The sequence below is a fragment of the Nicotiana tabacum genome, chromosome 19 (genome assembly GCF_000715075.1).
Source record: "Nicotiana tabacum cultivar K326 chromosome 19, ASM71507v2, whole genome shotgun sequence".
NCBI lineage: Eukaryota > Viridiplantae > Streptophyta > Magnoliopsida > Solanales > Solanaceae > Nicotiana > Nicotiana tabacum.
Genome location: NC_134098.1, coordinates 60,604,696 through 60,620,513, shown reverse-complemented (window position 1 = coordinate 60,620,513; position 15,818 = coordinate 60,604,696). Strand labels below are relative to the sequence as shown.

At 34.2% G+C, this 15,818-nt stretch overlaps 2 protein-coding genes across 2 annotated transcripts; both read right to left on the bottom strand.

Moving 5' to 3' along the window:
- Positions 1-3,053: 3,053 nt before the first annotated feature.
- On the bottom strand, positions 3,054-4,772 carry LOC142173509 (uncharacterized). The gene is made up of 3 exons (XM_075239114.1): positions 4,259-4,772; positions 3,758-4,131; positions 3,054-3,380 (listed from the first exon to the last, which is right to left on the bottom strand). The coding sequence occupies exons 1-3, from the start codon at positions 4,770-4,772 to the stop codon at positions 3,054-3,056; spliced, it is 1,215 nt and encodes a 404-aa protein (XP_075095215.1).
- A 2,119-nt stretch (positions 4,773-6,891) lies between these two features.
- Positions 6,892-8,491, bottom strand: LOC107778400 (large ribosomal subunit protein uL6m-like). The gene is made up of 2 exons (XM_016598654.2): positions 8,350-8,491; positions 6,892-7,364 (listed from the first exon to the last, which is right to left on the bottom strand). The coding sequence occupies exon 2, from the start codon at positions 7,340-7,342 to the stop codon at positions 7,034-7,036; it is 309 nt and encodes a 102-aa protein (XP_016454140.1). The 5' UTR covers positions 7,343-7,364; positions 8,350-8,491; the 3' UTR covers positions 6,892-7,033.
- Between the last annotated feature and the right edge of the window lie 7,327 nt (positions 8,492-15,818).

Sequence of the window (15,818 nt, the reverse complement as noted above, 5' to 3'; positions counted from 1 at the left end):
TTATCATTCATAAAGTATATAGCCTAACAAATTATACTTGCAATTTACTGGCAATTCTACAAAAAATGATGAGCATTACAAAGAAAAAGAACAATCAACACATTTCGGGCAGTAGTGCTAAACCAGTATTGGCCAGCAAGAGTAAAACAAGTATCTACATTATATTAACATTATATCTACATTATATCTACAATATATCTACATATCGCCTAAATTACCAACAAATAATCTACATTATATTTCCAATGGTTTTCTTAGATACAGGACACATGAATGACATTCAAATTGAGGAGAATGTTCCTGTAGGTGTTGACTTATCTTCCCAATTTCAAGGGGCATTGGATGAAGAAAATGCAGGTATGATTTAGTATAATTTATCATCATATTTCATAATACATTTTGCATATCAGCTACAGGATAACATTTCAACAAATTTACTACAATTAAACTACAATTTATCTATAGTGTTGTTAATGTTTACTACAAATTATCTACAATTTTATTAAGCTATACACATTTATTGTAACAGAGAAATAAACTATGCATGTGGACTCTCCAAAACAGGATGCTAAAGTTGGCATTCCAGGAGAGCATTTAAATGAGGAGAAGGAGACTACAAAAATATAATCTCCCATTCAACAAGAAAACGTTATACAACAGGGAGACGATTGTTGTGAAGATTTCAGTGGTATTATATGTTACAATATAATTGTAGGAAAAAAAACAGATTTTATATAAGTTTCAATTTTTCAAAAAGAACTGATGCAACATACAATGTTGTTCTTTTGTTTTAAATTTTGAAGGTGAAACAGCCGACTACATTAATGTTGGTGATTCGGACAATGACTCCAGGTCTGAAAAATGGGAAGTAACACTTGATGATTTTGAGTTGCCGGAGAACTTCTCCAGATTGTTAAGTTCGACGAGCTTAATGAAGATGAAACAACCCCTGTGCATCAAGGAAGAACAAGGCAGGCTGGAAAGTATGCCAGATCCCTATTTCTCCCTTTTTACAGTTCTGGGGGAAGCACTTCTGTTGGACCTCCAATTTTCTTCATCAAGCAACCATTTACTAGGGTTATTGGCGATGATATTGATCCTGACTTGTTGGAAGAATTCAATAAGTGGTTATACTCTGGTACCGATACGGTTTCAAAGAGGTTAGATTATACAATTTTTTCATATTTTCGAGTGCATTCAATTTTTGGATTTCCAATTGAAACTACATATTAATTGTAATTGCTATGTGTTTAAATAGGAGGAAGGCGCTTTATTCTTTAAAAGATAACCAGCTCAAGTCGTGGTATGATATTGGAGTGGAGAAAGTTAATAAAAAAGAGTGGTTTTATACTTTGGCACATCCCGGGCAAGTCCTCAACGACACGGTAAACACATACCCTGGCTGTAGTATTCTGTAATTTAAGAAGTATGTAGTTTTTTTTGTTTTAAAATTATAGTTAAATTGTATGAAGCATTAATAAATCATGAAATCTATTTTTTTTTACAGCACATTGATGTTATTTTATACTATCTGAGGAAGAGAGGAAAGGATGGTCCTCAAAATAAAGCACGGTTTACAACCACTGACTGTATGTTCAAGACTAGAATTGAACAAATTTATCATAGGTACATTAATGCTCCTGCCGATAAGAAGTTTGTTGTTGTCAAACCCCAGGACGTCGTATCAAAATACATATTGGGGTACAGGTTACTTGTAAATATTGCATGAGATAAGGTTGATTTTGTGATTATACCCATAAATATTGTGGAGAAATTTTATTAGTTGTTGGTTGTGTTTGACATTACCGATAGGGTTCTATATGTTTATGATTCTATGGTCTCTTCACGAAATCACAACCTTGTTGAATCTGTTGTCAACAAGTTTGCTGTTATGATCCTCCTCTACTTGTCATGCACTGGCTTCTATGGTAAGTGTCCAGACATCAACTACAAGAACACAAGTACGGAAGAAGAAGAATTAGTTACTGATCCTCTTGACATTCAGGTGCCATCACGATGCCTGTTGTGGGATTTTGGGCCGTAACATATATGAAAAAACTATTCTTCCTTCTATCTATTTAACAGATTTTATTTTACAATGAATGCTAAATATTTTCCCCTAATTTTTTTTTGCAGTGACTGTGGTGTATACGTGGCTGCATTTGCAGAATATGTCAGCATTGGAGAGCTAGCAGTTTCAAAGGAAGATCTTTCTGATATTGATCAACACCGTAGATGCTATGGGGCGCTATTTTGAGATTATGCTAGGAAAAGCAAGAGCTTGGTACAATTAGTAAAAGTGAGGTGACTGGCAGATTAGTAAGAAGAAAAGATACACCAGCTGTGAACGAGAAAACACAAGTCCAGAAAAAGAAGAATTAGTTGCCCTTTTCTGTAGAAAAATTATAGTTAAATTGTTTAGTTGTAGCTGGTTTGTAATAAAGTTGTAGACAAATTATTAACTAAGAACAAGTCAGCTACAATTTATTTGTAGCAGATTTGTTCTACAATTGTTTTACCTTTTGTTTTGTTATTTTGTCCAGAATTTTACTACTTAGAATAGAAAATATATGGGTTTTTTTTCGGTTGAAAGTTGTTAGTACTTGATCTCGATATTGTTAGCATATAATTTCTTTACAGTTTAACTACAATTATGTCTACAACTAATATACAAAAAATACATAATTCATTCAATTTTAAGCAGTGTTGTTAGAAAAGGCTGAAATAAATAAACTCAGTAATTGAACAAAACAACTACAAACCAATTGTATTAAGAGTTGAAAATATTTTATTATACGAGACAGTCTTTATTTAAAGTAGCAACATAATTACACCTCAACTATAATTCTCCAGAACTAAACAAATACAACTTCGTATCTTAAACTACATATTATCTTCAACAGTACTCAGGAAAAAAAATCTTGTGACTGTATCAATTTTTATTTCCTTTTGGAAGCATTCTTACAAGATCTTTTGTTATGCCCTTCTAGTCCGCAGTTGCCACATGAAACCTTGTACTTCTTTGCATTTACTTCGTCATATGGTTTGTATCTTTATTTTTGAGGTCTCCCTGGCTGTCTTTTCCCAGTAGGTGACATCACAACTTCTTCAGCTATATGTTGTGGCACATTCCATTTGCTTTCGTTAGGCAGCGGGTCTACTGGTATTTTATAAGTATGCAAAAGTCTCTCCCTCGTGTAATAAGGAGAACAATAGTTTTCATAAGACTCGTTTCTGTGCCTCAAAGCCGCCAAAGCATGTGCACAAGGAAGTTCATCAAGCTGGAGTTGTCCACAACTACATCTTTTGTTTTGAAGGGAAACAATGAATCGCTTCACACCATCTATCACAATATGGATGTGATCTCTGGAAGCCCTCACCTACAATTTCATTACAAACACACAACAAGTTGTCAGCAACATATGCAAAATAACTACAATTATACAACACTTTATCTACAATTAACAGTATATATTTAGTTTGATGGAATCAATGATCTGATGTTACTGGCTATAGCTTACTCTCATCTTCTGCGATAATGTCCTGTTGTCGTCCAACTCTTTGTTGTATTTTTTCCAAGGTATGTGAACGTACCCTTTGCTTTCAATAACTTTTCATTAGTCCAACGTTCAAGAAGAATCCTCATGTACTCTAATAGTTCTATTACGGGCAGCTCTCTTGTATCTTTTGTTATCGCATTTAATGACTCTGCAATATTTGATGTCATCATCCACGTTCTGATCTCCGTAGCATGTACCCGAGACCATTTGTGATAGCCAATATCATATAGGTATACTTTAACACGTGTGTCGATCTCTTCAATCTGTGACATTCTTTCATTAAATTCATCAAGCATGTATGATCGTACCGTGGCAAAGTACAATTCGCTTAACTTTAGATGACCCTTCTTGAACTTTGACCTTACATTTGTCCAAATATGCCACATACAAGCATAATATGGCATGCCGGTATAAACAGTAGATGCTGCCTTCAAGATACTCTTATTCTGGTCCGAAACAACACACATATTTGGTTTTTCACCATACGCATGTTTGAATTGCTCAAAAAACCACGTCCATGATGCGTCATTTTCTGAATCAACAACAGTGTATGCCAGTGGTAATATGCTACCTATCACACATGTGGCAAAAAAAAAAATTCAATTTCTTTAATAAAACTTGAGAGTATAAAAAATACATACTAAAAAATAACTTTATAATAATATTTCTACAATTAATTTACAATTAATCTACAATACATGCTGCATCCATTGTGCTATCTGTTAACATTATTCCCCTATATGCTGACTTCAAGAAAGTACCATCAACTACTACAACTAGTCTACAATACTCCAAACCCTTGATGGACGTACTAAGTGCAACAAATGCGTACAAGAAACAGTCATCTTCAGTTTTCTGCAATTTAACTAATGACCCCAGATAAGTCTTCTCTAGAATATACAAATAACTTGGCAAGCGACTGTAGGAATCAACAGAATGACCTCTCAAAAATTTTAAAGCCTTTTCCTTTGCTCTCCAAGCTTGCATGTATGTTAAGTTCACACCATATTCCGATAACATATCAGCTCGTATATCTTTTGGTGTGTATATTGTCTCAGGATCTGCATATTTTGGTATAAGCATGCTACCAACTACCATGGCAGTAGGTTTGCGTTGTATGTATTGTCCATCAAAGAGCATGTGTGCAAGCTGTTGAATTTTCGAACCTTGAACAATGCTGATTCTTTTATGCTGGTGGACTTGATGTGCCATGTACAATTATCCCCAATACATACAAGGCAGTAGCTACAGAATAAAAACAATTTAAAAAATGTGATGAAAAATATAGCTACAAAATAAGAGGCTGCTTAAGCACAAAAATCTTATATTAAACCATTTATATACAATTTATATACAAACAAACTACAAATTATACAAAATTTATATACAAAGAAACTACAAATTGTACAAAAAAATTCCAAAAACACTACAAATTAAACAAAAATATGAATTCGACAATTAAATTGTTCCTACCTTCTTGCGTTAGACATTTTCACCCTAAATTGAAACTTATTCATGACAAAATAGTGCTTCATTGCACTGACGATTGTTTGCTTGTCTTGGTAGACTTGGCCTACTTCAATAATATTTGGCGTATGTTATGATGATACTTTCATATTCCACAATCGCCGGAGATGTTGGCCTATCAATCAACTTCACTGTTTCTCATACTTCTCCAATTTTGTTACAATTGCTTGATAATTGAACCACTTTAGACATACGATAATCGGATGAACCTGCACTCAATTAAAAGTATCTACAACTCAGACCTATATTGTCGATAGGTTGTAGTAAAATCGTAGAACACGTGAAATTGAATACTTCAATAGACATAACAATTGAACTATATTTGTCATGTAGTATCATTGTAGATATGTTGTAGAAATATTGTAGAACACATGAAACTGACAAAACATCACCACTGAAAAACAGAGCAAACCTGTAATTGTGCTCGAATTAGAGATATTGCATTCCAAATCGAAATCACGCACTGTTATACACATCAGATACATTCCTAAGCTTTTGTTTTCCTTTTTCGTCTCCATGTATACTCGAACTCCCATATCGTTTCGAATTTCCAGTGGAGGACAACGTTCGTTGACAGTGTATTTGATTTTAATGATTTTTGTGGAGGTATCGATCATTAGATGCTCTGCAATTGCAGAATTCAATTCACTATAATTTGAATCCTCGTTGACTACAATTCCATCAACATTAAAATCTTTGTATCTCCCAATGCTATCCCAGTAACCATTTAGCTAAAGCATAATCACTAATTTTGACATTATGTCGCGAAATTCAATACAATTGTAGATAATTGTTTGCAATTTTTTTTTCTTCAAAACCTTCACTTATGGAAAACCAGAGAAAACAGAGAAAACCAGAGAATAGAACTTGATTATGCTGCGAAAATCATCAAAGAAAATCGACGTAATAGCATGATTCTACAAATACATTGGCTTGATTAATGTGTGATGATTGCGTCAGTAAAATCTCTGAAGAATCCTACGCGATCCCAAATTCCATCCTATGCGGTCCCAAATTCCAGCGTCTAAAAAAGGAAGGCTACTGCAAAAAGGATTCTACTTTAAATAAATATATATATTTTGTAGATAAAACTTGTTTAGGTAGGATAAATAAATAAAAGTGAACATTTTTGGTAATAAAGTTTCAAATAGTGTATAGGAAAGAAAAAATTTCTTTTTAAAAAAAAACAAAAATCAAAGTCCATCATCATGATGGTGAAGTTAGGCCCGAAATCCAACCTGTATATTTCAAAAACTTTGATTACATGGAGGACATACACCATAGCCTCGATTACCACCAATCTAATGGGAACTTGTACAAACCTGTGGGAATAACTGTTCTAGAGAAATCAAGAGGGAGGGGACTTGAGAAATTGAAAGCTATTCTCGTTTAAGTTGGTGGTTTATTTAACTCTGAATGTAACAAGTCGCAATTCCAAAGCCACTGCACCAACTATTTCCGAAGGGGGTTGGAATTTAGCGTTAATTTATATTTATTTTTACTTAATTAACTCGATTCACAGCGAGTGAACAATACCAGTACTTCGCGTCCACCATTGGTTTTAAGTATGAAGACACTGAAGTAGAGTTGGATAGGTCTCTCATTTTGCGCTATTATGAGCAAAACTTCCTACTTCTAGGCTCTAGCAATTGTGAAAATTTCATATCCCTGGACCTCCTTCCCCATTTATGGGATTGCACTGGGTTTATTGTTATTATCGTCATATCCCTAGACCTGTTAATGATGCTCATCGGTTGAACGATTTGCTCTTTTTTCATTACTACTATTTAGCAAATTCTGCAACTATGGTAGAAGATCTTCAACTATATCTTTTTAAAGGATTATTGCAGTCAGAGAAAATTACAACAAGGATGGTCTCCAACCGACATTTTCTAGCATTAGAAAAAAGAAGAAAACCCAAGAAACAGACAAGGAACCAAGGTTTCTCACTTGGATTTCTTTCCCTGCTTCTTTTTTATCACTTCATCAATGTACATTATACCTTTGCCTTTGTAAACTTCAGGAGGCTTACAGCTCCTTACAGAAGCAGCAAACTGATGTACCCTATACTTGTCAATCCCAGTGCAGCAAATCACATTGGGTTTGAAACAGAACACGCGAACTGCAGGGGGCACACTCAGTTCAACCTCATGACTGTAGCCGAGCTTGAGGTACAAGAGACGACCCTCGGATTCTGCTCTAGCCTTGAAACCGACTCCAACAATCTTGAGAAAGCGAAAGAATTTAGCTTCCATTGGATGAATTTTACTAATCAACCTGAAACATGAGATGATATAACGAAATCTACATCAGTATAGTAGAAAAATATTGAAGGCCAAACAAGAAAGGACCTAGACAATAATACGTCAAGACAATTTTTACACTATTTGAAGCAAGCATGGAATTGAGAACTTATTCAAAGAGAATGATTTCAAATATCTGAAGTTTCTTTTTGTTATATGGATGATCCGATCCTCAAGGATCATGATTGGGAATTGTTTGATCGACTTTCTATGAGAAAAGGTCAAATAGAATCAACTTGAGTTCGGGACCGTTATTCGAAATTTTAGGGCAATACTGGATTTCAGCTTTTCATGAAAAAATATCAATTGAAATGGAGGGTTTCTTCAAACAACAAGGAGCTCGGTCAACTATTCAATCAAATAATATTGAGCGCCAAGTTTTTTTTTTTCTAAGTGAGGTACATAAGTTTACTAATGATGGAAAATCTCATATTTACAGTAAAGAAATATAGGTTGTACGACTTTCACAAAGTTTCTAAAATTTTCCTTTTCGACAAAACTAAAAGGTTGTTCGTCAACAATAATCATCCTAAATCTAAAGCCCTCCTACATAGTTGTTGATCAAATTTCCAAGAGATAAATGTTCCCTCATCCTATTGACCTCCTGGAATTGGTTGAAAGCCTATATTTGTTTTAACTAGTTTCAACTTATGGGGAAAGTTCACACAATTTGATGTACCATTATCTCTTGAGTGAGAAGTTACAGCTTATCATAATACTTACATTTTGAATTTACTGTCCCTTTAGAATCAGTAAGCTTTTAAAAATTTACCCACTCAACAGATCTAATATTCGTGGGTTTCCATTTCTTTGAATCAGTTCCATTTGTGGATGTGTTACCTGTGGTTTCAATTGAAACCTCAATGTCACCTACTTGCAATCTCTGACATCTATGAAAACAAACAATAAATTTATATCAATTGCACATTTGACTTATTGAAGAAGAAGAACCTTTGGACCTGCCGGTGATTTTCTCACAGACGACTATCGGAGATTGAACCACTTCAACTCGTAGTCGGTCATCAAATGGTGCTCGTCGTCGTCGTCGTCGGAGAACCTGAGACTGAATAGGAGGAACCGGGAAATTGGGAGGGGGAGGCTGAAACCAAATGCTAAAACCCTAATAAACCTTTTTAAATTTTATCGGGTGGCCCCAAGGACAAAACCTCAAGCTGTCCTTTGGTTAACTTGCTAGTTATGATGTTTATGAAGTGGGCGTTTGGACATAAGAATTGCAAAATTCCGAAAGTTAAAAGTAAAAATAGTATTTAAAAATTAAAGTTGTGTTTGAAAATAAATATAATTTTGGGTTGTTTTTAAATTTTTGTGAGTTGGTCTGAATGAAAATTTTGAAAAATAATTTTTTGGAGTTTTTCAAATTTTTAAAAAATTTTAAAATTTATTTTTAAATGAAAATTGAAAATTTTATAGCCAAACACTGATTTCGAAAAAGGTAAAAAAAATTCGAAAAATAGTGAAAAAAAATTCATGGCCAAACGAGCTCGAAGTAATTAATAATGAAATTGATTAATAGTTAAAAAATTATTATATATAGATTATTAGTTTAAACAAAATATTTTTATCTTTAAATAGTTAATATATATTTTAACATCTATAATAATATATAGGTTCTTGTATAAATTAATGGTGGTATTATTTAATAACGCCTATGAAAACTCCATTAGTTATACGGAGATATCTTTTTCTTATATATATAACCAACTAAATATTGTATCATCTTACTTTTTTTATTGAACATTTTCCATCTATTAAGGGTTGAGAAAGAGAAAAAAAAATGAAAGCAAGAGAGCAATTAGGACAGAAATAAGGGGAAAGGAAAATAAGACACAAAAGATATTCAAAAAGGAGAGCATCCAAGAAGTTGTTTCTAAGCCTAATGACCTACAAGTCACCAAAACAGCAATTTTATCATTAAGCCTGGTCTCATACTAATTGAAATTTCTAACTATTACCCAAATTAAAGGTAATGACTTAAGATTAGCAACAAATAATATACCTAAACATGAAGATCCCAGCCACCAGCGATGTCTGACCGAGCAAATAAATGCCTAATCAACTCCGCATAACTGAAGATCTGATTCATCGCTACAAATCCAGGTACCAAGTCTTCAAATCTAACACTCCTAGTTAGGGGTGTTCGTCGGTCGGTACAATACGGTATTTAGATATTTCGGTTCGGTATTTTTGATATTCGGTTTCGTAAAATGCTATATCAATACCGTACCTAATTAAATTCGGTATGGTTCAGTTTTTCTCCTTTCGGTTTCGGTTTATTCGGTTCGGTATTTTCGGTTTGAATACTAACTAGTGCATAAAGTCATAGACAATAATATTCTTAATTAAAGTACTCAAAAGTACAAAACTAAAAATATTTGTTGACAAAAGTTTTGTCCAAAACCAGCAAATACCAACCTAGAGAAAGAAAAACTTAGAGAAATATCTTGTTACTTACTTAGAGTTAATTGATGAACTTAGAGAATAAAGAAAAGTAAAATTTTAGATTTCTTATATTTATGTTATAATTAATAAAATGTGTATTGTGTAATATAATATATATTTCGGTACGATATCGGTATTTTGGTATTTCATTTTAAAACACCAAATACCATACCTAATACTAATTTTTTTTAAAACTTAAACCAAATACCATACCGAATACCAAAATTTTCGATTTCGGTACGATAATTCGGTATTTACCAAATTATGCACAGCCCTACTCCTAGTATCGTCGGAGCCTATTGTTCTCTGCTTTCAATTTATCAATTTCTCTAATTCCAGTCTTGTCACGCCCCCAAACTGGGGTGGGATGTGATGGCGCTCAACCTATCTTACCCGTTGAGCGGACCGTGTTCTTTCTAATTGAAGGTCATATCAGAACTTAATCTTTAATGAAAGCTAATAAAGTAACTATTTTTACATGTTTTAAAAACTAAACAACACACTTAATATAGTAATGTTCTAACATAACCCACTAACAGTCATGAGCCTCTAAGAAACTGAATTTTAAATATATGGTCTACGAGCATTCCCCGAGAATAATATGAATATCTAAAAATAAATGAAGGTCTGAAAGAGAATACGTACGTTGCCGCTGGAAAGAGTCAATGGAGCTCACCAACTGAATCGGGAAAGTTTGCCTCGAGCCATGCACGTGTTTTTCCACCTAAAAACTCAACGCATGTCACACGACGTGGTATGCCGACTAATAGCTTGTTTGGCCAAACTTATAAAATCTGCTTATTTTGAGAAATGCTTTTTTCAAAAGTGCTTTTCAAAAAAGTACTTTTTGTGAAAATCAATGTGTGTTTGGCTAATCAATTTGAAAAGCACTTTTGAATAGCAATTAGTATTTGGACAGACTTTTAAAAAATACTTCTAAGTGTATTTTTCTCAAAAGTATTTTTCAAAAAAGTGCTTCTGCGAGAAGCTACATTTTTCTGTTTCTCAAAAACTGCTTCTGCTTCTACTCAAAAGCATTTTTTTTCCTTCAAAAAGCTTGGCCAAGCACCTTAACTTTGGCAAAAAAGAACTTTTGGCCAAAAAAATAATTTTGACCAAGAAAAAGTTTGACCAAAGAGGCTATAAGTACCACCAAAGGATACCCAGTATTCTCGTTGACAACTCCCTATGTGGAGGACAAGACTAGCATGGGCTACGTGTGAATATAAAAAATACAACAGGTAGAATTGGCAATTCATATAACAAATACTGAATAATCTAAAAGCCAAAAATAATTCTGAAAACTAAATATTTATTGATATAAAGCTGAAAACTAGGTATGTATCTGATAACTGAAACTAAAGCTGAAAGTTGAGTCACAAACTGATATCTGAAATTGAGGGTGAAAACTGAGTTCTTTTAAAGAAATAACTTTTCTGAAAACTTTGCACGTAGTGGCCCTACATGCGTGAGCATTGTTGCAGCCAAACGCACACGCAAGTATACGCGGTCGTCAAATAATAAAGTGACTAAAAGTCGGATGTCGAACCCACGAGGACTTGTGATTAACTATTAACTAAATTAGACTATCCTAATTATCTAAACAAGAATTAAACCTAAAAATATTTGATTCTAAACTAATTAAATAAAAAATATAAATAATGAACTTTGAACAGAGAAAGAGCAGATTTTTATGATATCAATGTAATGAAAACGATCTAGGGTTATGGGCTATCTAACAATCCTATTGTATTCTTCAATTGAATTGACCGACTAATTTATCTAGCTTATTAGTTGACAGGGTTAATATTGCTCATAAGAATCTGTCGAGTTCTTACTCGCCTATTCAAGCTAAACTAACGCCTATATGTCTATGGAGTTAGAATCAACAAGAACGCATTTATAATTCCTGTAAATCAACCAAGCAAGGCAATTAGGTATATGTCTATCCTAACTACGAATCCGTTCCCCGATGCCCGATGTCACGACCCCAAATTCCCTCCGTAGGATGTCGTGATGGCACCTAGTCTCTAAGACTAGGTAAGCCTATCAATGCGGAATAATAATAAATATCTGAAATAAATAAACTACAATTCAAACAATTTCAACTCCCAAAACCCGGTAGAAATAAGTCACAAGCTTCTAAGAATTTATTCTTAATGTCTCTATATGTCAAGGTCTAGATAAAATATGAGGAAGCAACATAAAATGATAGAAGGGGACTCCGGAGTCTGCGGACGCTGGCAGATATACCTCGAAGTCTCCGTGCGCAGGTAACTCAATGACGTCTAGGCTGGTAAAATGTACCTGGATCTGCACAAAAAGATGTGCAGAAGCGTAGTATGAGTACACCACAGCGGTACCCAGTAAGTGCCAAGCCTAACCTCGGTAGAGTAGTGACGAGGTCAGGTGAGGCCCTACTGGAATATAATAATGGCATGGTAAAATGTTTATCAATGTAGTAAAATAAAATGACATTGAAAATGAATCAAATAGTATGTCACATTTAATGACACCAAGTAATTGCAAATAATATCTCGTGGAAATCAAAATAGAATTTCCTTCAACTTTATGAAAATCACAATAATAATCAAAGGCAACTACGGCCATAAATCAATATCAACAAGGGCACTCCCGAGGTACCGCCTCGTAGTCCCAAATCATAAATAAATTCACAATATCTCATTTCCTTATATCACCGCGGGAGCCTTCACAATTTATTTAAAGAAAATATTTTTCCCGAAATAGCATCCCGCGTTTTAGCCACCCTTATCACACCGCATGACTTCTAGTAGTCACCCCTACTAGCCACGCGTATCAAGCCACCCTTATCTCACCGCATGCGTTTCAACACCCAGACCTTAGACCACCGCATGCGTATCAATATCACAATATATCAAAATTTACACCTCAAATACTCAAATAATTTAACTTGCCAAAATAATTCAACAACAATATTTTTCCACAATAAAGAGCTCACGGCTCATGACAAAATAAATCATCAATAATAGTTTTCCACAATAAAGAGCTCACGGCTCATGTCAAAATAATTCAACAACAATATTTTTCCACAATAAAGAGCTCACGGCTCATGCCAAAATAAATCATCAATAATAGTTTTCCACAATAAAGAGCTCACGGCTCATGTCAAAATAATTCATCAATAATATTTTTCCATAATAAAGAGCTCACGGCTCATGTCAAAATAATTCAACAATAATATTTTTCCACAATAAAGAGCTCACGGCTCATGTCAAAATAATTCATCAATAATATTCTTCCACAATAAAGAGCTCACGGCTCATGTCAAAATAATTCATCAATAATATTCTTCCACAATAAAGAGCTCACGGCTCCCTCACAATGAGTATAAAAATATTCAGGAGTAAATAATATTTCAAAATCTTTACTACGTTGCTTCAATATCAAGTTTAAAAATGTCAAATACTTCATATTAATAATATTTAATTTAAATAAAATCAACCTTCAAATAATGCATAGAATAAAAGAAACCAAGTTTCAACTAAACAGGTAAAACAATTAGTAAGAAAAGATCAAACAAATTTGAAGTATATATCTCACATCAATGATGAAGAATATAACAAGATAAAATAATTTAATAAATGCGCAACAGTGATCTACACAATTTAAAAATATAATCTTTCCCAATTTAACCCGTGTACACACTCGTCACCTCGTGCACACGACTTTCAACACATTTCAATAATCACATCAATACCAATCCTAGGGGAAATTTTCCCCACACAAGGTTAGACAAGTCACTTACCTCGACTTGCTCCAATTTAACCAAGTATTATGCTTTTTCCTCGATTTTTCGACTCCGATCGACTCGTATCTAGTCATAATTAATTCGATACAGTCAACAAAAATCATAGTAATCAATTTCATAAGAAAATATTACATTTTCATTAAAAATCTGAAATTAGCTCAAAATTTGCCCGTGGGGCTCACATCTCGGAATCCGGCGAAACTTATAAAATCTGACAACCCATTCAATTACGAGTCCACCCATACCAATTTTACCAAAATTCGATAACAACTCGACCTCCAAATCTTAAATTTTCGTTTTTGGAAGATTTTGCAAAAATCTTGATTTTTCTTCCATAAATTCACGGATTCATGATGTAAATGAGTATGGAATCATGAAATATAATCAATATAGGATAAGGAACTCTTACCCTAATGTTTTTCCGTGAAAATGACCCAAATATCGCCCAAGAACCGTGCTCCAAAAATCCAAAACGAAATGAATGAAATGAGCATTTTTGGTCCTTAAGTTTCTGCCAATCCGTCACTAAAAGTCCATTTTTCGTCACTAAAAGTCTACCAGAAACAGCTCTACCAGTCGTATTTCAATTGATCATAACTTTATGTACAAATGTCCAAATGATAAATGGTTTAACTTTCTAGAAACTAGAATCCACCGACTACAACTTTCGTGTTTTGCAATTATTCTGATTCCTTATGTATTGCGAGATATAAGCTCCCAAATTCGGCTGCATGCATCAGAATTTCTGGCGAAATTTCTGGCGAAACTGCTCTACCAGCCTTCATTCAATCTGTCATAACTTTCTATACAAATGTCTAAATAATGCATAGTTTAACTTTCTGGAACCCATAATCATATGACTACAACTTTGATGTTTTGCACATTTTCTGATTCCTTATGAATTGCGAGATATAAGCTCCCAAAGTCAGCCTTGTGCAGCAGAAATTTCTGGCGATGCACAGTGCTGTAGCAAAAATCTGCAGTAGCAGCTTCAGTCAATCGATCATAACATTTTGTATAAATGTCCGAATGATAAATGGTTTATCATTCTGGAAACTAGAATCAAAGAGCTACAATTTTTATGTTTTGAAAATGTTCAGATTTCTTATAGATTTCGAGATATAAGCTTCCAAAGTCAGCTCTGCGATTGCACCGGTTGCTGTCCAAAAACAGCTTCTGCAGCAGAAAAATTCCAGCAGCTCCTTTTTGTCCGAAATTCATTCCGTTAACCTTCCAAAATTCACCCGAGGCCTTCGGTACTTTAACCAAATATACCAACATGTCCCAAAATATAATATGAACTTAGTTGAGGCTTCAAACCATGCCAAACAACGCCGAAATTACAAATCGCGCATCGAATCGAATTATGAGTTTTCAAATCTTCCAACTTCTATATTTTGCGTCGAAACATATCAAATCAATTCCGATTGACCTCAAATTTTGCACACAAGTCATAAATGACATAACTGAGTTATGAAAATTTTCAGAATCGGATTTCGACCCCGATATCAAAAAGTCAACCCTCGGTCAAACTTCCCAAAAATTTAACTTTCGACATTTCAAGCCTAATTCTACTACGGACTTCCAAATAAAATTCCGATCACGCTCCTAAGTCCAAAATCACCATACGGAGCTGTTGGAATCATCAAAATTCTATTCCGGGGTCGTTTGCACATAATTTGATATCCGATCACTATTTGAACTTAAACTTTTAATTTTTCATCAAAATTCCATATCTCGGGCTAGGGACCTCGGAATTTGATTCCGGGCATACGCCTAAGTCCCAAATCACGATACAGACCTACCAAAATTGTCAAAATACTGATCCGGGTCTGTTTGCTAAAAATATTGACCAAAGTCAACTTAGTTGAGTTTTAAAGTTCTAATTCACATTTTAATTCATTTTTCACCTGAAAACTTTCCGAAAATTTTTTACGGACTGCACACTCAAGTCGAGTAATGGTAAATAGTGCTTAGATCACATAATTAATCATTAAATTTAAAGATGACATTTTGGGTCATCACATTCTCCACCTCTAAAACAAACGTTCGTCCTCGAACGGAGTTAGAAAAAGTACCTAAGCTGGTGAATAAGTGTGGATAACAGCTGCGCATATCATGCTCGGTCTCCCAAGTCGCCTCCTCGACCGGATGACCCCTCCACTGAACCTTCACGGA

Excerpts from the sequence above, each read along its gene's own strand:
- LOC142173509 (XM_075239114.1), bottom strand. The coding sequence starts at position 4,772 with ATGGCACATCAAGTCCACCAGCATAAAAGAATCAGCATTGTTCAAGGT. Across the intron at positions 4,132-4,258 it reads TAGCACAATGGATGCAGCAT|GTAGCATATTACCACTGGCA; the intron begins GTATTGTAGATT and ends CATGTGTGATAG. Across the intron at positions 3,381-3,757 it reads GCTATCACAAATGGTCTCGG|GTGAGGGCTTCCAGAGATCA; the intron begins GTACATGCTACG and ends ATGAAATTGTAG.
- LOC107778400 (XM_016598654.2), bottom strand. The coding sequence starts at position 7,342 with ATGGAAGCTAAATTCTTTCGCTTTCTCAAGATTGTTGGAGTCGGTTTC.